The sequence below is a fragment of the Perca fluviatilis genome, chromosome 4 (assembly GCF_010015445.1).
Source record: "Perca fluviatilis chromosome 4, GENO_Pfluv_1.0, whole genome shotgun sequence".
NCBI lineage: Eukaryota > Metazoa > Chordata > Actinopteri > Perciformes > Percidae > Perca > Perca fluviatilis.
The window spans coordinates 36902830-36927058 of NC_053115.1; the positions used below are offsets into that span (position 1 = coordinate 36902830).

At 41.1% G+C, this 24229-nt stretch overlaps 1 protein-coding gene across 2 annotated transcripts in view; it reads right to left on the reverse strand.

Moving 5' to 3' along the window:
* ptprga (protein tyrosine phosphatase receptor type Ga) overlaps positions 1-24229 on the reverse strand; it is a 538553-nt gene that overhangs the window by 153422 nt on the left and 360902 nt on the right. For both annotated transcript variants that reach the window (XM_039797848.1, XM_039797847.1), the window contains exon 5: positions 18477-18572. In XM_039797848.1, coding sequence (XP_039653782.1) covers positions 18477-18572 — 96 coding nt within the window. The remainder of the gene's footprint in view (positions 1-18476; positions 18573-24229) is intronic.

The window sequence follows — 24229 nt, forward strand, 5'->3', positions numbered from 1 at the left end:
TTGGAGTGCAGAGTTACTAATTACATAGTCTCGCATTGCCAGACCCTCTTCCACAGCACTGCGGAGGAGGGTGTGGTGAGCAGCATTCCAGGACAGGAGAAAAATGTGCTCTGGTTTATTGCCATTTCTTTAAACCAATCACAATTGTCTTGGGCAGTGCTAAACGCCGGACAGAGCCACGGTGCCTCTGCAAAATAGCCTCAGGAAGGAACTTGTTTTGGTGGAACATGTGTACGTTCAAAAGTTGTTTTAGTCGTGCAACAGAAAACTCAGATTGGACAGATATTCTAGCTAGCTGTCTGGATTTACCCTGCAGAGATCTGAGGAGCAGTTAACCATAGTCCTCATAAATCCACCCGAGTTTGAAACACCAACACAAAGAAAGAGGAAGGTAACGGACATCCAGCCGAAAAATTAGGGACATCCGGCAGAATTTCCGGCAGCACCTGAACAATCCCAGAAATGAAAAGTTGTCGATATAGACTACTAATTACATCAATGACCAATTGGTCAGTAGCTGGGGGAAAACACGGAGAAAGTCCGCCAAGGAACTCTAGCAATGTTTTATTGTTCTTTACCTTTTAGTTTTAGAACTGAGAAAAGGAGAGCTAGCCTTCATGTCGTTCTTTACAGGCAAAAGGATAATAGTCTTCTGATTATTGCTAGAGCAACACAACAGACTAGTCTTATGGGCATGTAGATATTGTGGTCGTTGTGGTCATTCTTAGTTCTATACTAAGACATACTTGGCTTTTTGACATTTTTAGATTTAGACACAGGGATTGTGGGCCTTTTGTGTGCTTCTCTAGTGGGTCTAGACTAAAAATAGATTGGGCCTTCCAGACATTGCTAGGTCCAGATTAAAGGAGACTGATCTTCTTGTCGTTATTAAACTTGTCTAAATGGTACTGTCGTTTCTTGCCATTCTTTAACCTAGGCTACTAAAGACTGGCCAATCTTAAATCAAGACTTCAGGAAATTGGACTAACAACCCATTTTCATTCCCAACTCCTCAAATAGTGATTTGTACTGCTTGGTCAGTGGCTCTCTGCACCAGATATTGACTCAAAAATCTCCCTTTAGCGTATGGAAGTACTGTATGTGGAAGTAGTATTAAGAGCGACAACGGTAGCGAGTAGTATGAAAGACCAAATATCTGCATGCGATGGGTCAACAACACAGGACTTTCACCCAGGAGACTGGGGTTCATGTCCCGTTCTTGTCCCGCGTCTCACTGAAACGTACATTTTATAACCCCACCCACCATCTTTTCCCAAACCTAACTGTCCTGTTCTTGTGCCGCATGTCGGTGATGAATGATGAAGATCAGTCCCAACCCAGAGCGTCAAAAAGTGACGCCAAGAGTCCCGACCAAGCGCAAATTGGTTGAAAGCCCCACTGCGTGTAACTGATACGCTAAAGGAGACTTTTTGCGTAGATAGCAAACGCCAAAGGCACCTGGCTAAGCATTGCTTTTTGACACCATGGGCGTGAGAATGTGATGGGATCAACCAATCATTGGTGGAGCTAGACCAAAGGAAACAATACATTAAAACTATTCTCTGAATTAGAGTTGAACGATTCAACAACACCATTGTAAAGTCATGTGTCAAGCAGTAACTCATACCTTCATCGCATGAAAACAGCATGTCTGTTTATAAAACTTGTGTCCATCAAATGCTCAGTGCTATGCTTATGTCCATCAGACAATGTCCTAGGAGTTTAAGCCTTCTAGTCATTCATACACTAAGTTGAGACTACTCAGTAGGTGTAGACTAAAGGAAAGTGAGCCTTCTCTCATAGAGTAGATTTAGACAAGATGAGTTCAAGCCTTCTGGATATTCTTAGATCTAGGCTAAAAGAGACTGGGCCATCTGGTGATTCTTAGAATTAGAATGATACACCACGTTGAAATATCTTGAGTAACATCACTGAGTCAACCAGTTAATCATATCTTACTCACAATAAACAGCCTGTGTGTTCACATGAGCAACTTTCATCTGTGACGCTGATAAGCTAGCTGATGATCCAATCATTGTGTGGGAGAGATTTTTAAAGTTGTTGGTTTTGATGGGTTTTAAATATGAAAAGTATACGCAGCTTGACTGAAAAAGCAATGCATTACATCTGAACGGTATGCAACATTGCTGTTGCTGTCAGTGCATTTACTTTTCATAATGTGCGCCCTGGAGATATATATCAGGGTTTTGAACCATGTCTCAAGATTTATATATTCCTACAGACACCTTCTGATTAAATTATATTGCATTTCTTCTTGTTCCACTATGTGGGATTGTTGGTATACTGTAATCATACCCACACCACACCAGCTACAGTCTTTTTCCTCTGAATGGTTTTACGTCCCTATTGATTCTGAAAGCAGTGGCGAGATCTCGGAGAAAAAAGTAACATGAAGCAGGGTTCAGTTCACAATGTTCTAAAGGTTTAATAAAAGGATATACACACAAACAATTGCTCCATTCATGTAGATGGCACGTAGTAAGACAAGAAAGAAACTCCGGAGAGCACAAGAGGATTGGTTCAAGGTTGGTTCACACAGACAGGAAAACAATGATACAATTTATAATACAATAGAAGCGATGAGAGAGGCTTTCTTCAGAGTTCTCACGAAATGTGAAACATATTGACAACATAAGGTTAGACAACCCTAAGCGATTCAAAACCCCTCTTTGGCTCCCTTAAAGTATTATAAAGTTGCAGACATGGACACAATTCTGTTTCAGTGCCCTTGTTGTTCTGCACATGAAAATGATCAAATCGAAAATCAACATGAAGGGATCGTGTTTTTTGGGTGAGATGGAGGAGAGCAATGACAGTGGCAGTGGATTCTTCAGTCTGAGCGATGGTGTGTAATAAGTAGGGCAGCGGTCATGCAGGGAAGGGACATTGCCTTTCATCACCCCGTCAGAGCGAAGAACAAAAACAGTGTCGATTTAAACATCATTAATGAGATATCTTCTGAAATCCATGGCAACTTGGTAAAAAAAAAAAAGAATAAAATAGACTGACGGCAAATTACATGTAATGAATTCTCTTTGGCTAAAACCTGCTGAGGCTAATGTTTCCTCAAGTGGTGTGCACTGTGCAGAATTGGAAGCAGCTCAGTGGTGGTTAGCAGTGGCGGCATATACTGCCTAATTACCATCATTGGGGGGTATTGGATTAAGAGCAGAATGAAGTGGTCTGTGGTCCCGCATGTCTTCAAACCATACCTTTCATCATGCTGTTCTTACTCCTGCTGAGTGCCTTCCCTTTGACACTGCTACCTTTAATGTGAAGAACAGCCCCCCAAGCATGGAACCAATTCAAATGATCCTCAAGGTTGTCTAGGAATGGATGCATCCAGGACTTTATACTAATTATCTTTTTTTTTTTTTTTATAAAAGGCAAATTAGTTTCTCTTGCACTTTCGACTGCAATACTGGAGTCTAGTAGTGCTAATGTGACTTGGTTTCCATGATACAATAAGGTGCAGCATACATGAACAAACATTATAATTTGGTGTCTTATTATTTGCCTTGACTACTTTGAAGAATCAGAGCAGCAAATCAGATGTCATAAGTATTCACCTAAAAAAACAAGCCATCAGTTCAGTAACTTACAAAAAAGATTTAGTTCATTTGAAGCAAAAGCATTTGCACCAATGTTGCCAGAAGTGACACTACTAACAACTTCTGCTTATCTCACATATATAATATAGTACAATACAACTGTGCATTTACAAGGAACCACGACTAATTCTGAGGTATGTGTTAACTTTAAGGCAAGTAGGGCTCACAGATGCGGTTAAACCAACTCCAAATCTAACGGCAAAATATGTTTGTCTGTTTTAAAACTGATATAGCCTTATCTGATTTGATGCTCCACATCATTTCTCGGTGCCTGGCAAAACAATTACCCAATATTGAAAAATAAATCGGTTTTATGATGTTATGAGTGCTATTGTTAAGGATTGATTAGGTTTAGGCACAAAAATTACTTTGTTAGGTTTGGGAAAAGATCTTAGTTTGGGTTCAAAGAACAACTGTGGTTGGGTAAGGGGAGCTCTGTCATCATGGTTACACTAATAAACACCTGAGGCCTGTACTATGAAGAAAGATCAACATGCCCTGGATTTATTTCCGTTACCGCGGCCCCGCATAAAACGTACCATGTCATTTCTCTGGAGCTCCATTGCTACGACCTCTCAATAACCCGAAAAATTTGCTTTGGTCCAACAGCCCACTAGTCCGACGTCCACCAGCGATATTACGAATCCCACTATGGCCATGCCAAGACCCGCCCTTCAACAGCATTTATTGGCCAGGCGTCCATGCTTACGCGAGGTAACGTAACCCCATTTGTACATGTCCTATCCCAATCTAATATCCTAACCATAACCACTGAAGGTCAAATGTCTAACCCCAACCAATCGAGCTGCTGCATAGGGCGGGTCTTGGCGTGGCCATAGCGGGATTCGTAATTTCGCCACCAAAGGGACGTCGGACTAGTGGGCTGTAGGACCACAGGGAATTTTTCGGGTTATTGATAGGTCAGAATAATGGAGCGTCGTAGAAATGGGCAGTCCCCCACATAAAAGAGGCGGTGTTCGCACAGCAAATGCACTTCCTCCCGTTTCATCCCCTTTTTCATGACAGCAATCAATGTCATCAGAACAAGGCTGTTTTGAAATGTCGTTTATTTATTTTACTTATATATATATTATTATATATTATTATTTATTTATTTTACTTATTTTGTTTTATTTTGTTCTACTCCTTGTCCTTGTCTAAATAGGCCCTACAGAATTTGTATGACTCACAATAAGGAACTTAAGTCAAGTCAAAGAAAGCTATTCCTTCATTCTCTTTGTTATGTTTCTTACTTCTTCTCCCTGCAATGCCTCTCACTTTAATATTAAATTGAGGTACAGATGCCCCCAAAATCATGTGAAATGAGACACAGCGGGATTCTCCTGTTAACGTAAGAAAGAAAGAAAAAGTAAAAAGCAGAGTGGATATTCCGTGTGATTTACCTCCCAGCTGGGTCTCGGTTTTGCATGTTGCTGTGAGTGCGTGGAAAACACAGTGGAGGCATGTAGCGGTGTAAAAAGGCAAAAAAAAAAGGCCAGTGAGAGCTATCTATTTCAATCAAACACCTCAGTGCAGTGCAATGCAATGCAATGCCGGATCATAAAAAGAGTGATTCCCGAGCTCTGCCGAGATGATGGGGCCCAATTTGTCCTGTAACACCAGTGTGATGATTTAATTAATACATGACACGGTAGCCACGACACACAGCTGCACAAACACACTGATGAAAGGGGAGGGGGAAGTTTCCAAATGAATGGAGGCATACTCCAGAGGAAAAGAAAACAGGAGACAGAAAGAGAGGTAGAAAAATTATATGAATAGGAAAGCAGGAATAAATGAGCTGGTTTTCTTCAATATGGGCTGGATGGTTGCGGGCTTGAAATAGGAAGGGAGAAGTCCTGTGGACAAGGAATAATTTAGCTGAAACAGCAGGGCCAATCATTGGTTAATATTTAAAAAAGAGAAAGGACGGTAATACATCAAGGGCTAATAAGTACAGCTGTATAAGTTAATGTTACAGCCAGCCTAGTCTATATCCACGACCTTCCTCTCCTGTGATTGCTCTGGTGCCGCCAGAAATTCCGCCAGATGTCCCTCTTTTTCAGCCGGATGTCCGTTACCTTCTTTTTCCTTTGTGTTGGCGTTCTAAACTTGGATGGATTTATGAGGACTTTGGCTAACTGCTCCTCAGATCTCCGCAGGGTAAATCCAGGCTGCTAGCTAGACTATCCAGTCCCTCTAGAAAAAAGCAATTATGCGATCACATAATTCAATGCATAATCAGCCAAAGTCTGCATTTTTATGCGGGGGGCCGCATTTTTCCAAATACGCCACACTTTCGCTGCATAAATTGCAGATTTCCGCGCAAAATATGCGGGACTTGCATGATTTCATAATCCCCGCATTTTCATTGCAAAAAAGTCGCATATATCTTAGCAGAAAGTTGAAAAATGTTGCGTTTACTTCACACAAGAGCAGCCATTTTCCCCTGTTGCCATGGGAAAGTTATGAAGTGACGTAATTACGCGACGTGAACATCATCGAAAAGCAGGGTGTTGGGGGAATCACTTTTTTTCTCTTTTTCATCGAACCGCAGTTTTTGCAAGTCCCCGCGATTTCATCGCATAAAATTGCATAAATATCCTGCATATTCCATCGCATTTTTTAAGAAAATGTGCCGCATAATCAAAGATTTTTGCCTGCAACAATCACAAAAAACTCCAATCTGAGTTTTCTGTTGCACGACTAAAACAACTTTTGGACGGCCACATATTCCACCACAACAAGTTCCTTCCCGATGTACTGTAATAACACAGGTGCACAGCCTATGAAGTTAACCACGCCTCTTTATTATCATAAAACGTATTTTTTTCTTAAATGAACATACAATTGACAATAGTACAGTATTATATCGTTTCCGGCCCTTAGCTAATGTTAGCAATTAATTGCGGTTAAACAAGTACCACGATTACTTAATAAAATTGCAATTAGAGAATTATTTAATAATTGTTACAGGCCTACTCACACAAGTAGTGAAGACGACTGCAAGATAATGAACATGGATGTGCTGTAAACAACACAGTTTAAAAAAAAAAAAAACTTTTTAAAAATAGCTTTGCAAATGTTTTACGAGGGCAGAAACACATGGAAAATGTGTGTTAGACCTCAAGGATACCAACAGTTTGTTTTGGAGAGAAACATTAAATGGAAAGCGCATGCTGAGGATCTTCTACCTGCCATTAGAACGTATTAGGCCATCTGGATGAACAGCAGTACACCTTCCATTTCTCTAGAAATAGTCTGGTGTGAAATGTTATTTCAACTTGACATAATAAGTGTGGAAAGGGATGAAATTACTTGAGAATTGGCAACTGTTGCCTTCAGATTCAGATACATGTATTTGTCATAGTTCCTTGTGTACTAAAGAAAATGAAAAGTCTGTTCTCCATCAGCCACTTGCAGTGCAACAGGAGAAGACAACCATCATACAGACGTACGTAAGAATACTTATTGTGAACATGTAGCAGCACATGCAGCCATGGGTTTTACCTTTACTTTAGCCATTTACTATATGAGCATTCAGTGGGAGCCAGCGTTGACCAAGACAACTTGTCGAAGGTCTCCGTCTCTTACTGTGATTGGATTTAAAACTTCCTGCTTCAAATGCAACCAATAACTTGACTCTTCTTATTTGAAATGTGTAACTGTTAACCCCCCCCCCCTTAACACACACTCCGTAGTGTAGGTGACAGGAAGTCTCTGGCTGTCTGGGAGATGTCAGCCAAATCGTTGGTAATAACATTTTATTTATTATATATTTTTTAAAGAGTTTTTTGCAAAACAACATCTAGCAAAGCTAGCTAGCTAAAGTTATCAATCTGCCTCTTTACCAAAACTTTCCAGAAAACTCTTCACCGCTTACCCAAAGGGATTTAGCAAATATTAGCTATACATATTAGAAGGGTGCGATTTGCCGGTGGGGTGCGTGGGATTTCCCCCTTTCTGGTCTACATATCTCTGCCTCTGCTCAATTATTTTTATCCCCAGTGGGGAAACAAAATGTATATCTCCGCCAAAATGTAATCATACTTCATCAATAGCCACATATTAATTATATACCTAAACTAAAAGTGTTTTAAACTAAGTAAAGCGCTGTAACGTGAACACATAGTGCCATAGAACAGTAAAATCAGAGCAGCAGTTGATGGTTGTATTTAGCCGCTACAGAGCACTGGGACGCCGGCTACCAGCGGCAGTTGTTTAGCCGCCAATAGGTTACAGGCACCGCCAGATGTCGGGCCTTTCAGGGGCCATGGAGGTGGAGTGTACGCTGAACAAGTGAAGCTCATGCGGCGATGACAGTTAAGTTTAGGCACCAAAATGACTCGTTAAGTTTAGGACAAAGATTGTGGTTTGAATTAAAACACTCCCGAGGAACAGACAAGTGTTTCCTGGGTGAAAGTCTTTTGCTTTCATTGCAAAGTCAACTCCGCTCTCCGGCTTGAATGCGCTGTGTTTTATGTTGATGCCACGTTGTGCTATTTCATTTTGAGATTATTTCCCATTAAATTTTGAAGTGCATAAGTGTTTTGGCATGGCTGGCCGAGTGGCACTATATCCATGGTATTGGAAGGGGGATTTAATTCTTGCATTTTTTGTTCTGTTGTGCATGATAATGACATATACAAAAACACAAGCATACTACAGTACACTGAGTTGAAAGTTAATTCGGTCCCATCCTGTTGCTATTGTGCGTGGTATAAATCAGACACTACAGGAGTGTTTTTAGCATCCGTTGATGCTTAATTGAGCACTGGAAAAGGCACAACAATTGACAGCAGACTTTAAAGTGGCATGATGGATGACAGGGGTCACAGGAGAATGGTGAGAATGCTGCAAAATAAATAAAATCTCAGTTTTAGAACGTTGTAGGGGAAAAGTTGCAGCGGTCTGAACCGTCTTGACTGGGCCAGAAGCTCAACGAGCTCCACCAGCATGGTATGTGGTGGAGCGAGCTAGAGAGTGACTGAAGAGAGTGAGCGTCGTTAAAACAAAGCAGAGAATCAGTGAAATAAAACGCTGTTGCACAGGTCATCTTTTTAAAGAGTCAGGCTTGGAGCTACGCCTTTTTTATTATAATATAGGTAGGCGTGGGGCTGTGATCGCCAACATGTGTGATGAGATTGTTTGGGTTAGATTTTATATTGCGGATGCAAGAAATAAAAGTAATTTTCAAATATAATTTATAATAATTAATAATTTATTTGTGTGTTCATTAAACTCTATGTGTCCCAGACAACAATCAGTTTCTTCTAACGGAAAACTGTCCACGGGATTCCCAAACTGTCAGATTGGGATAGTCCTGTGTTTAAAAAGTGTGAATGTGATTGGCACCTATAATGTATGATAATGTATTCTTTCTCATCCCATCCGGCCATGACATTACACTGGGCAGGGTCCACTCAGCAGATTTAAAGGTCCAGTGTGTAACGTGTTTAGTTGTTCATTATCAAAATCTGTGTTGCCCGTTCACAAACTTGTCCTTTTTCATGAATATTTACCACCACTATGAATTTTAAGTATTCCTTTTGGATTGAAATTTTACATTTGCATTCGCATGAACTGGGGTAGACACTCCATATTCATGCGCCATCTTGAAATACGTTAGCCGGTAAGGGACATACAGGACATACTGCTCCGCCTTTTGCGTTTTCGCTGTCACATGATAAACTCACAGGTGCTGCTAATGCTGCTAATGGGTATCGTAGCTTCCTGGCCCCCGGCAAGTTTGAAGAAGGAAACATGGAGGACGACACGTATTCAAAATCCAAATTTCAGGAACAGGAGTCTTCTTCTTCGCCCAGAAAAAGAAAAAGGATATTGAAAAGAGCTAGTTTTGAAGCGTGAAGGCTACCGTAGCTGTAATACGTACTTTGAACTGCGTGGTGCGAGAGAGTTGATTGCGATATGATCTCAACGCTAGATGGGAGAAATTCCTACACATTGGACCTTTAAGTTGTACCAGCTGGACATTTTTCTAAATAAAAAGCGTAGTTGCTGATATCAAGAAATGCAATTCACTGTTGGTAGTTTTTTTGTAAAAAATAAATAAAATAAAACAATTGTATTTAGTTAAATATTGTTTTTAAATTCAGTTGTATAAAAGTGCTCATATTATGCTCATTTTCCGGTTCATAATTGTATTTAGAGGTTATACCAGAATAGGTTTATGTAGTTAAATTTTCAGAAAACACCATATTTTTGTTATACTGCACATTGCTGCAGCTCCTCTTTTCACCCTGTGTGTTGAGCTCTCTGTTTTAGCTACAGAGTGAGACATCTCACTTCTTTACCGGAAGTAAGTAAAGGCTGGACTACAATAGAGCTGTTTGGAGCAGTTTGTGAACAGTGTTTTCTGTTGAAGATGGTAAGTCCCTTTGGGGTGGACTTTGGGCTTTTTTACTTTGTAAACCTATAACGTGCACAAGAAGATATATAACAAAGGAATAAAGGAAAGGGGAAAAGCCAAAAAGCATAATATGAGCACTTCAATAGAAATGGAAGAAAAAATGAGCCGTTAAGCTTCTAACTGCTTAGCTGTTTAATTTATTCACGGAAGTTAAAAGACAAGTACAATCATAAGACTTAATACAAATATGTGAAATGGCACACTCTGGTAAGCTATTTCAAGCTTGTGTAAAGGGGCCCAGACACTAGCAAATAATACCCATTATAAATACTATAATTTAGTTTGGATAAAAAAGGAAACATGTATTGTACAATTTCATTTACAACCTACAAGAAGAAGAAACCATAACTACCCTAACCTTACCTAAGTGGCCCCAAGACATTTATTCCATCAGCCTAAAAGCATTGGATAAATAGATACAATGCAATAAACATAAACCAATAACAAGTGAAAATAACAGTAGAAATAAAATAAAAGGATTTCAGAGTCACTAGTTTAGAAGTCCCCAGTATTACAGCTGACAGACACTGAAGTGAGAACTTTACTGCCTATATGGAGTGCTGTGTGCAGCCTGGCAGAGGACACTAGCACGCACGCACACAAACACACACACACACAATACTGGCTCACAAAGTTAGTTAAAATGCACAGACAATGTTTTTACTCAAGCGGCAAAAACTACTACAACTGATGAAAATCTTTAGGTAACCAGTGTAACCCTGGTTCTGTGATAACCGAGTAAGGTATCTCACTTTGGGGAGCAACATACAAACACACACTTTATCTACACACAGTGACATACTCACATACTGTACAGGCTCACAATCTCTTAACTGATAAAGCAAAAACTATTCAAATCAACACACATCTTCAGAGACATGAAAATGTGGGTGCTGTACTTGAGTTTGAGTTTGGCAAGTTTTTACCATTGGGTTGCGCCTGCTGCATACACACACACACAGTTTGTCTTCTCAGGTTAACAAATACAAACTGAAGCATGCGAGCATTGCAGGAGAGCAGGTGGCACTCGGATAAGTATAGAGAATGCACTTCTGAGGCCGGCACCCAAACACACTCCTCTTTGCATAGAAAAAAAACACCCAAGCACAACCTGTCGGGGTCTATCTGTGGTAGCAAAGTTATTGAGGGCACGGGTTTAAATCAATCTTTGAGGTTGAGAGCTGCAACTGCACACTATCATCAGGTGCAGAGGAAATGTGCCCGTACTGCCATATCATAAATCAGAAGGGTAGTATACTTACTGAACCTATAGAATCAGTCACGTACTTGAGAACAAAAAAGGTAGTAAAGGCAGCATGTTTGGCTCCTTTTGAAAATAGAGTGGGCTTTTTCTGCCATTTTCATCTGGCTGCTTCGAGGTAAGCAATTTCTCCATCTGCCTACTCATCTCCTCTGTTTTGTCATAGCTGCAAATCTTTCCCTTCAAACTGCCTACCCATTTTTTTTTGCCAACACATGGTCCTCCAGATAATTATTAGGTGACCCCACTGACCTTTCCTTCAACAACACCCTCAGGTCAACATTTCAGACAGCGTGAGCACTCAATTAAGAGATATTATCGTATTTCTTTAACATTAAAAAAACTAAAAAGAAAAAAAGTATTATCTCTTGTTATGCTTATTATATGTCAAAAAATAAGTTTCAAGTACATATTGTGATAAGGAAATGTGGGGTTGGGGATCTATCTCCCTGTGGACACTCGATGGGAAGATTACTGATGACTGTCACCTGTGTGGGGAGGTGGGAAATATTAGCGCCCTTTATATAGAGAGTGTGGCCAACTAGGGAGTCGAATGTCCTGAGCTATCCCGTTATGCGATTGGTTCCCGAGGTGGTCACGTGTTTCGTGGACTCCATGTTTGATACCAACATTCATCTGATTCCCATTGACACAGTGCAGGGAATAGTGGAAACATTTAATAAATTATTTAAAAAATGAAATAAATCACTGAAAAAATGCCCAACTGTTGCACATTTGGCTGCAATAAAAGACACGGAAGTGGCAAAAGATTTCACAAGTCCCCCTGTGAACCCAAAAAGTGAGAAGTATGGGAGCTGTTCATTATTGTGTGAGGTAAATGTCAATTTCTCTCTTCGATATGATAACAAATAACATAGGACAAATATAGTAATACCTTCGTTAATGTGTACCATGCTGTCAAAAAAGTTCTAACACTACTTTAGAAATGAATGAAGTTTGAAGTTAGCCTTATGCTAGCTTTAGCTTTTTCGCTTGCACTCCATGTACCTAAATGCTTGTGATCTTGCCATTGTCATATGGCTTTTGGTCTCGACTGAGTCCAAGTGTCTTTATTATGTTCATAATAATAGGGGATGTTGTTCGGCTTTTCACAAGTTTAGACAGCTAGCTAACGCAACGCCGAAGTTTGCTAACATTAGCGCAACAGCGTTAGACTAGCCTGCTAGGTAAATATTAGGATTTACCTTGCCTTAAAAAAATTTTATTGAAAGATAAGACTGTGGGGGTAGGGGTTTTTTTTAAAAATTTTTTTTAGCCTGTATGCTAGCGCTACATTAGAAAGGTAAATACTGGTAAACACTGATTAGGGGCAGAGACTTATTAGGCGACGTGTTCACTCACTACAACGGGCATTTGTTTTTAGCCCCATTTACGATATAGAAGGTAAATATACACTGGAATATTTCCGTAAGGGCCTTTTACATATTGACAAACATTCATAATAACATGTATATGCCTGTTTATGGGGAAAATAAGGGATTTATTTCAAGATAGCATATTCGCCCCATCGGGTTACACTTTAGAGTGATCTGACGTTGGTATCCAATATGGCACCCATGATTTGAGTTGGCCACACTCTCTATATAAAGGGCGCTAGGAAATTTCACCCAGGGACAAAGGTGTGCTGGAAATGGTCGGACGGGGTTTGAGAGAGATTGATCTGCTTTTTGGCTGTGGCACTGGGGCAGGAGATGCTGTAGTCAGTGAAGATAGCAGGCAGGGGGTCCATTCCTGTGCCAGGAGGGGAGACTGTACCTCCTTTAGGTGGATAGGGACTGGGAACTATCAACTACATATGTACCTGCGACTAGATTAAATTCAGAACCATAAATTGGGCTTGAGGTGGCCAAGGCGGCCCTCTGCCTCCCCTATTGGTGGAAGGGGTTCTGACCTTCCTACAGTTTAGTGGGGTCCTTATTGATTGCTGTGTATTTTGATATTGGGTCCTATTAATGTGCAGTGTACTGATTGCTGTATGTTTAATGCCAGTTCAGTGATCTGTATGGGAACAGACTGCATCAATATCCAATCATACATTTCTAAGTAAAATTTTAGAGAAGCTTGTTTTTATTCAGCTAAATGATTTTATGAACTCGCAAAATATTTTTGAAAAATACCAATCAGGTTTTTGGACCAATCATCGCACTGAGACAACACTAGTCAAGGTTGTAAATGACCTCAGGTCCAATATGGATATGAGAAAAAAGTCTGTTCTAGTATTACTTGACTTGAGCAATGCCTTTGATACAGTAGATCGCTGGATTCTTTTAGATATAATTAACAGTCTGACTGGCTTCTCTGGTACTGTTTTAATCTTTTCAAATCTTATAACAATTGAAAAGATTTTTGTCAGATTAGATGAATGTTCATCTTAAATCTATAAAATGAAATGCGGTGTTCCTCAGGGCAGGCCAGCTGACAGTCTTGCCTGGGCCCGGGACGAGATCTTAGATGGGCCCCCCCCTCGCGGCCAGATCTCTCCTTTTCCCTTGCTCTTCCTCTCCTCACATCTCTCACTGAAATTAAGTGTGTAATCAGTCTCTGATCCATCCTGCTCAGACTCTCCGACAGGGCAGCGGGCCCCCCCGCATCACTCTCTCTCTCTCTCTCTCTCTCTCTCACCGGTAGCCTGACTCTGTCCCTCCGTTGCGGGGCAGCGGGCCCCTCCCGCATCACTCTCTCTGTCACCTGACTGCAGCTGGATCTCTCTCTGTCTCATCCTTACTGATGGAGCTACCAAACTCAACTGTTTCTGTCAAAGTTAACGTGTTGTGTCAGGCTTTTATACGAGCTAATGGACGTTAACATGAGAGCTGGCCTGTTACGTTACGTTACAAGGCTCGTAAACGTCGGCTGCGCTGGTTCTTACCTTGCTCTACGTTGACAGTTCCAGCTTCACCGTCACCACCTTTTTTTTAATATTTGTTTAGAAAATCTCTAAGGCCTCTATTTTCTTCTTCTCTTTTCTTTCCTTTTCCGAGCTCCGGACTTGTGCTGACCGGACATTTTGAGCGTACTGAACTTCAAATCAAGTGACAATATCAAATTTTGATCAGTGGCCAAACCATTTTTATGTTGGGGGTGGGGGGGTTCTTGACCACCATTTCCAGGACAATTAGGAAGAAAACAAATAAAACGCTTTTATGTAATTCAAATATTATGCTACATGTTTTTTTCCACAAATAGGCCTATTTAAAAAAAGATTTTTAATTCTTCCATAATTTAATGAGGGCCCAGTTTTGGGCCCCCCCCCTACTGTGGGCCCGGGACAACAGACCCGTTTGTCCCCCCCTATCGGCGGGCGTGCCTCAGGGTTCTGTTTCTGAGCCTACACTTTTAAACCTTTACATGCTGCCGCTTGAAAACCTCATCAGGAGGTCAGGCATACATTTCAGAAGTTATGCTGATGGCACACAGCTTTACAATGCTGATGACTCATGGCCAATAGATGCCTTTTTTAACTGCATTTTAGATATCAAGTTATGGATGGCAGAGAATTTTCTACAGCTCAACCAGGACAAAATTGAAGACTTGGTTAATGATACTACTGTTAAAAGAGACAACCCCAATCTGAAACTTCAAGCACTGGCATTAAACCCTTGTCAACAAGTTAAAAACCTAGGAGTTATCTTTGATTCAGACGTTAGTTTTAAACCTCACATTGAAAAATTTACTAAGAATGCATATATCATCTTTGCCAGAGTGTGGCTGTTCCTTACAAGAATTGTCATAAATGGCTGTAATTGCTGCCGACAATCGCAGCGCCACTGGAACGCAGCGCAGACGAACCTGCTGGAATTTAGGGGTAAGGCTTTGCAGCTTTGAAGCCTTACTTTTGTTCTCTACACAGTCTTTTTTGTTAATTGCCATTTTGGTATAATTTTGAGAATAAATAGTAAATAATCACTGGTTATCATTATAGAGAGAATTACTGTTACGTTGAAAGGGATGACTATTATGGACAGACAGTATGAATTAGTTGTGAGGGGAAAACGGTATGGAATATAGCATTACTATGGTATGAAAGCAACAGGGGTAGAGTGTAATGCGTAAAACAAATCATGTAAAAACAATGAACTCATTATAGCCACAGACTCAAGCATAAAACCAGTTACAAAGGTTGCTTGTATGAACTGTATTGAGAAAGATAAACAAGAACTAGAAGAAAGAGAGAGCTGTCTTTACATATTTGCATGCACAAGACAGGCTATACACAAGGGAGTAAAAGAGAGACGAAAGACATAGAGAAAGAGAGACTGAAGTGAGAGGGGGAAATATTAACTGGGGGTTAATGGTCCAAGTAAAAGCCCACTTAGGTAATCGATGGCCTCAAATGATCTTTTTATTCCTGCCAATTGAGAGTGATAGAGCTGACAACGATCTCAGTCCACCCACAGCTCCACTCAACAGGCCTGAGAGGACTTAATTGGTGACTTTGATTCTGATCAACAGGTTTTACAGCTCATACTTAAGCCATCTGCACATGATCCGCGTGGAAACTGCTCTCCACTGGCTGTGCCATTGGTTTCCTATGGGGAAAGTGGTGGAGACAACTCGCAAGAAGCGCTAACCTTGGCGTGGCGCACCGCTTGGAATTGCCGCTGAGCTAATTATTTAAACTTTGACCTCGTTGCCGCTGACCTTTTTAAAGCTCAACCTAAGCCAGAAGCAATTATGAAATATAGTAGGGTGACCAGATTTCACGGAGCTAAAACCGGGACACTTTACACGTGACCGTAGTGCTCGTGCATGCACACGCTTTTTAACGTGAACATGTGCCAGCCCAGGTCAGACATATACACAGACAGTAACTTCATTATTTTGATCGTAGGCTCCTCATCTAATAATAACAGTGTTTTTTCCTGTAAAATTAACAAATACCATAGTCTGCTGTGCATTACGTGACTGCTCTGCTGATACGGTAGATCTCAGACCTCCTGACAGACACAGAGCCCCGTTTGGGTCTCTGGTCTCTGAATGAGACAAATAGTTTAGCTGGGGAAGTGGCTGTACGCTGCTCTACATCGGAGGTGGAAAACGGAAACTACAGAAATACACGGAGCACAAACGCAACACATCTACCGCAACATGCCCACAGCTGAGCCGAGCGCGTCCATAAACCTGAAGCTGCGCTGCATTTTACAGAAAGAGTGGACACTCCATGTGTCTGAGTCTGAACCGTAGACTGGAAAAGTCACGTCACAGTAACTTCAAACTAAATCATTAGCATTGCGCTCCTAAACTTTGTGTTGATGGCATCAATGTATTACTGATTTGGCTAGGATTCCTCCCAAAACTTCACCCAGCTTTCCCACTGTCTATGGGCTTTCCTCACGGAGAGACGGTTGCTAGGTGATAGCAACAAATACAGCATGGTCGGATCCCGCACGTAGCTGCCCGTTCTATTCGCCTCGGAAAAATAAACTGGACAAAGTTACATTCGCGGCTAAAAAAATTCGGGGCTGAAGACCCGGCAAAATCGTCTGACTCTGCTACTGGTGTAAACCGGGACATTTTAGCGTCCCGACAGGCTTTTGTCGGGACTCGGCACAAACAATTGAAAATCGGGACTGTCCCGGTCAGATCGGGACTGTCCCGGTCAGATCGGGATGTCTGGTCAAACTAAAATATCAAGGGGGTAAGCTTCGCTTCAGAAGTCAAACCTCCTATGGCGCCATTTTGACGCTACAAAGAGATCACCTCCCGTTAGCATTTCACTGACTAGCATACATTTTGGCGCCACTTTGACAGCGAATAACTTTACATCTGAAGCGTTTATAGTCTCTATTTGTCCATTGTTTATTTCTAAAGAAACACGACAATGTATAAAAGGCTCCATTACCTTGTACCTCACGTTATGGCTCCGTAGCAGACGCTTTTATAAAAATAGGCTAACGATTGTGTCATAACCAAGTGACTTACTGTCACATAGTAGAGGAATTACCGTATAGTACAGGAGAAGCTCGCAGGCAGTTTTGACTTATGTTAGCTGTCTAGGTTTAATTACTAATGTTAACTAGCATGTTAGTGATCAATAATTAGCTATTACTATGTTATCTCCTTACATATACCTACGCTCTCCGTCTCTGTAAGATTGGGAATGATTGAGATTTCTCTTGGCACAGCTACCAGAAGACTTACAACTTTCAGACAGGTTGCTCACGTCACATTTACGTTGTCTCTCTCAGTTGGAGGCTGCGCAGTAAAGCAAGTGATCACCGGAAAAGTGCTTCTAATAGCCTTCACTGGTCTCCGTCCAGAGCAACGGGATCTGTTGGTCCATTTTATATTTGTCAATGTAAAATATAGGCCTACCTGCGCTGCGCTTTGCCTCTGTGCTTTGGTGCCTACTGTAAAGGTGCTGGTTGACAAGTAGCTAATGCTAATGCTTGATATATAAAGTTAGCTAATGCTTGGTGGGTAACATAAGATTAGGACATCGTTCAACACGCTCAGTTATTTTTAGTATGATTGTTTTGACCACGGTTAACAACTCTGGGCTAACCCACGAATTCATCAGTAACGTTAACTGTATAGATAGACGACTAATCTAATGGTAATTTAGCCAGCTAGCACAACCCTGTCTGTCTGCCTCACTCTCCTGGCGCTGCAAGGCTTCAGTCGGCATGAGAGCTGACAACAGCCCCGGTCCGGGGACACATCCACAGTCAGCGGGTGGTAGCATTGGATCCGGACGGGAAGGATAACTCTGGGAGTTGGAAGGGGTGTGTCGCGATTCTGCCTTCTCACTCCGCGACACAGGTTCGTGGATCTGAGTGTCGCGATTTTGGTTTCATATCGCATATCGTTACAGCCCTAGTTCACATCCATCTCATAGGTTTTAGCTTAACAAGGTTTTCATAAAAGAAGATCAAAATACTAAGCCCTACAGCTGCCCTGTGAGTCCACATGACCTAGATTTCCGTTGTTAGATAATGTCACATAATAGTCACAAACTGTGAATAAACTCTGACACAAAGAGAAACAGATAATGACAGAAGTTAAATTTGGCGGTGAACTCCCATACCATGAACAATGAAGTCCAACACACATACTGGCGTCTTCCTTACTTTTTTAATAAAAGTACACACGCACAAACACAAACAGGCTAGGGGGACATAAAGGTTCCTACCTGAAAAAACACAGCCATGGCTGCAATGATCCTCTTCTCCGTCAGAGCTGCACTGAGGCTGTCAAAGTCATCTGAGTTGTACATGTAGATCTGCATCTGTGAGAGACAGAAACACTGGGTTAGGTTGGGGACACATTAGATTAAACCTTCACATCAAATTCAATAAAGACACTACAGCAAATTGAACTAACTATTTGTATCTCCCTCACAATTAACAACTGTGATTATGTGGTGGCGCCTGGATGGTGGTTGCGGCTGCTGCTGTGGTCCTGCTCTACGCCCTGCACTGCTACTACTATTATTATTATTATTATTATTATTCATAGATCTATTATCTTAACTGTATCTTAACTATAACTTTCACTGTTCATCATGTCATTCCATTGTACCCACTGCTATTATTATTATTATTATATAACTATATTATATATGACATATTTCTCTCTCCCCCCTCAACTGATTGCCCACCAAGAGCTGGGTTCTGTCCGAGGTTTCCCCACCATCATCGCACCAAATGCTTGCTCTTGGGGGTTTCTGTAAATTACAGAGTGTGGTCTAAACCTACTTTATCTGTAAAGTGTCCTGAAACTTCTGTTCTGATTTGACACTATAAATAAAATGTTATTTAATTTAATTAAACTGCTGATGTCACCATCACTCCGGGAATTTGTATCTGTAGCAAAACATAAGGGCATGAGGAAGAAAATAACTACAGCACATTGCATGTATCGATAAATGCTATACTTTGTATTGAATAATACTGCATATAAAGTGTAAAAAGTGTCTGCCTCAAAGAGGACCGACTGTGACTCTTGTTGCTAGAAAGAAACAGCTGCAATATGAAAGCCTACTCGCTTTATGTCAGCACATTTGATATATATTTAATCAGTTATTGACTTCATCAAACCTCCACACAGGTATCAAAACCAAACATCACAGCATGATACAATACGGCCAGCCGAAAGCAGGGCACAGTCTACTCTGCAGAGTGAGGGAAGTTTTTGATATTGCCCCGCCACGCTTTGATGGTGATGGCAAGAATAGCATACATGCCGGTATCTTTATAAAAAGTTGAATAAGTGATGAATCCCCCTCGCGCATGAATCATAAATCAGTAATAGCCTAATGAAACGCATGATCCATGACGAGGAAGATACAGAGAAATTTAAATGCAAAAGATAGACAGGGAGAAATACTGTAGCATCCTGTCAATATTTTAGAGACACCCCAGAATTTCACAAATGTTTTCAGGGGAGCTCACTTCTTATTAAGAGGAGCCCAGCTTCCCCATGCTGCCCTTTAGTTTGCATCCTGCCTTTATGCAGATAACTGTCACCCTGCCTTTAGTGTTACAACACAGGCATTGGCTATTTAAAAAACAATCTCAAAACTCAACATTTCCTGCAGTTAAATACAAGCAAGACAGATATTCTAATTAATGCTTCTGATAATATACTTGCATTTCACATAGACTTATCCCACTATCCTCTGCAACCCAGCAATTGCTGAATTCATATATTCTACTGCTGAGAGCATTGCCTTCATGTGAAGTACGGCTCAGTTTTTAAGATTTCAAATTGATGAAAATGCCCACCAGAAGAAAAACCCCACATTACAGTTTTTTCTGTGAGATATTTTTGAAGTAATGTGGGCAACACAAGCTGACAACAAATGAAATCAACAGCTCGGACCTTTATGGAGTCTATGAAAATAAACTTTATTTTGCAGAGGCACCGTCATTGTGTCCGGCACCGCCCAAGACTATTGTGATTTTTTTAATGAAATGCCAATAAACCAGAGCATGTTTTTCTCCCATCCCGGAATGCTGTGTGGACAAGCCAGACCCTCCTCCACAGCGCTGTATAGGAAGGTCTGGCAATGCAAGACTATGGATCTGGTGACTTAAGACACAACAAAATAAAAAATTGCAACTTGACCCTGACTTTAACACCAATGCCTCATGTATTCACTTGGCCGTTTGACTTGGAATGACTTGATATCCTGTTCAGTTCTGGGCTGATATCCTACACAAAGCAAGGCAGTGTATGTTGGATTGAGCCAAAACAAGCTACAGTGTGTGTTCATAATGAAGGAACATGTCACCCAGTGCAACATAGTAGTTCACCGATGTGTTTTAATGGTTTTTAGACAACAATGGAGCTCCATGGCACAGAGCAGGAAGATATTTCAGGCTTTGATTCACACACACTGGTTAGAGGATACATTCATTGTTAGTTTGGGTCTTGGGATGGGATTTTTTACTATTAAACCTAATTCCCTGAAAATCCATTAAATATTAGTGAGATTATATAAACAGAGACATATAAAGTGATAAATAAAAATTTAATTATAATTGTCCGTCTGCTATTTGTGTTGAAGAGATAACCAGGTTGCGGCATGAAGTCAATAATACTGTGAAATGGACTGGATGATGTGCTCCATGAAAAACAATGAGAGAACACACACACACACACACACACACACACAGACAACTGGGCAAACAGTCAGGCACTTTTCGTTGTCATGGTGATATGGAGGCATGACGCATTTGGGCACACAGCAAATGTTGAAATGAAAAAAAAGACATTGTGCCTGTGTGTGCTTGTGTGTGTGTGCATGTATATAGAAACTGTGTTCATATGCACACGAGTTTACATGATTTGCAGTGTCTGGAACACCTTTGCGCATGCTAGAACCAATTTTGGGGTCTTTTTCCTTGCCAAGATCAACACTGCCAATATCACTTGTCTCGCATTTTCTCCAGCTTGCTAATCCTCACATAAAGAGCCCTGTGCATCGCTGTTTGATCTACTTGTGAAGTAAACAGTTGTCAAACAGCCTGATATAGAGTCTGTTTGGTGAATTTATAGCAGAGACAGCTCAACTGGAACAACACATTCCCCCAAACGGGTATTCATTAAAGTCAATGTGGGGGATTGTGCTTGTGAATGTAGCAGTGAGAGCAATTAGAATCAGTTGAAACACAGCAGTATCATGGTGATGGCTGCTCTCTCTCACATAGTAAAATGGGACAGTGAGGACATAAGAGTGGACAAAAGACATGCATTTGACTCTGCTGCTGATATCAATGCAACATTCAGCCAGCTGTTACAGTTAAAGCTGAGCGACATGGAGCACAAGAGTTCAGGGGCCCTGAGGCAGCATCATTTAGGAACAGGCGTTGCAGCGATGAGCCGCAGGGTTGTGCTGCAGTGTTGGTGTGCCCATTGTGTTACATTCCAGTCTGTTGTGTTGTGTTATGTCTGGTCTGGTCTGATCGCCTGTTACGTGATTAGCCACCGCAGCATGGCATCAGCAGTGTTGTAGTACTCAAGATCGGTCTAGGTTTCGAGACCGGTCTCAAGACCACTTTCTGAAGGTCTTGGTCTCGTCTCGGAATTGACTCCCGGTCTTGTCTCGGTCTTGGATAAAGAGGACTCTGGATTTTATTTCAAGACCAATCAAGACCACCACAACTGCAGAGATATCACTAAATTGCCTCTGGAGTGTCTGATTTTATGTATTAACATCATTACTGTGATTGGATGTAAAACTTCCTGCTTCAAATGCAAACAAAAACTAATTTCTAATTTGAAATTTGATAGTGTTAACCCCCTCTCCCGCTCCCCTTAACACCCATGCCCAAGAAAGTGAATGCGGGAGACAGGAGAAGCTCTGGCACTGGTCTGGTCTTGGTCTTGACTTGGTCTCAATCCCTCAAAGTCTCTGTCTTGTCTCGGTCTCGATACACTATGATCTTGGTGATGACTTGATCTCGGTTTTTGTGGTCTTGGGCATCATGTTGCGTTTCTTCAACAGTTGAATCTGTTTTAAATTTTCTACTACTTTTCTACTACATATTTTTTTGAACCCCCGCGGCAGGGGCAGGGCTAGTAGAGGGGGCACAGGGTGGCACGGCCCTCCGCCTATCCATTGGGCTGGAGTGCTGTCAATCTGACAATTGTGATTTCCATTGGATCAGAGTACTGTCACTTGGCTGCCTGTTCCGCGAAATTTCCCAGCCCTTTCCACATGACCAATTCATGTTTGCATGATGACTATCCAAAATTCTGATACCATGCAACTAGCACTGGAATTGTTTTATTAAAAAGTGGCAGACTGAGCCTATAGAAAATGTGTATTGTATTCTGATATACAATTTGTTTAAAATGAAAACAAGTGAAACTAATAATTAATGTTTGTGTTTGTGAATGACATTGTGTTGTTCTATTCTATCCAATATTTCCTATATTTCTAAGCACATTTTCTATGCTGTGCTCTGATAAAATATTTGTGGTCTTTACCGGTCTTAAAATACAAACCTCTTTATCTGACAAGATCGAGTAAAAATGCGGTCGATTCCGACACAAGACCTTCAAAACGAGGTCTTGTGACCTGTTTTGAGTACTACAACACAGTGCCTCAGCCTATGTGAATGCTGCTTTAAAAAGGCTGCTGGGTCCCACAGCAAAATGCCAAATGCTTTATTGATGTGCCATTTAAATCATGAGAAATGAATTACAATGTTGAATTAGCAAAACTGAATACTGATACATGAATTTTTTTTTATGTCATTCCATCAAAATATCTCATCCCACATAGGATTACACAACACGTAGATTAATATGTGGGGACAACATACTGTGTGTGTGTGTGTGTGTATATATATATATATATATATATATATATATATATATATATATTGTTTTGTTTTGTTTAACAACTACAGCTAATGAGAGATGCACACCACACTCGAATCAAGCTGATTTTGGGCTCCATTCCCCCCATCTGACAATCCTCAGCAAAACCCCAATATTTTGATGATTCAAAATATTATCCTGCCAGATTTTCCTGTGGTGTGAGGTATATTACAAATGTTTTTGACATCCTCTGATCTGCTTGGAAGTCCATCCTGGCTGCACCAGTATTTATGACCTAATATCCTGTTGTGTGGGGGGAACAGCGAGGACTTTGCAAACAGCAGTGTGGGCAGGGTATTACTTTAGACTTGAATGAATATCAAAATGTCTACTTAAAAGGCCTATTTATTATTAAAAAATATTCTTTCTTTACCATGTATCCATTTACTGTAGGTAAGCTCCTGGGTGGAGACCTGCCATGGTGTGTTAGCATCACATACTGCACCTTCAAGGAAGTTTTGGCACACATACTTTTTTCTAATATATCCTTTTTTAGGTAAAAGTCTTATTGAGATTAAAATCTCTTTTCCAAGAGTGACCTGGACAAAAGGGCAATACAACAGTTAAGGGGAAAAGTCTTTCAGAATGTCCAGTGTAAAAGACACACACACAATTACCAAGTGTACATACTACTGAGAAATAATTTTGTCATTCCCAGACTCGTTTGTTTCCTTTCAAAATCAAGATAACCCTGCTGCTCTCTCTGTATTGAGACAGTGTGTTAGAGATATTACTTGTAAAGCAGTCGTTGTGTTGTGGCCTGCCCTGAGCCTTCACCCTGCCAACACAAACCTATGTGTGTCACTGCTCATTTAGCATTTGGCCAACTGCACTACTTCTCCATATTTATAAGATAGAGAGGCTTCCTGCATGCAAACACAAGTACAGGAGCGTCTGCCAAGACTTGTTGACAGATAGTGCAGGCATAGGATTCAGACCCCCAGGGCCAACATCATCGCACTGTTGTCGATTGGTCAATAGCTGCTTGCCGATGACTAGCTGTGCTACCAACTGTGCACAGATGGGACACATCACCGATACTACAGGGTGTCT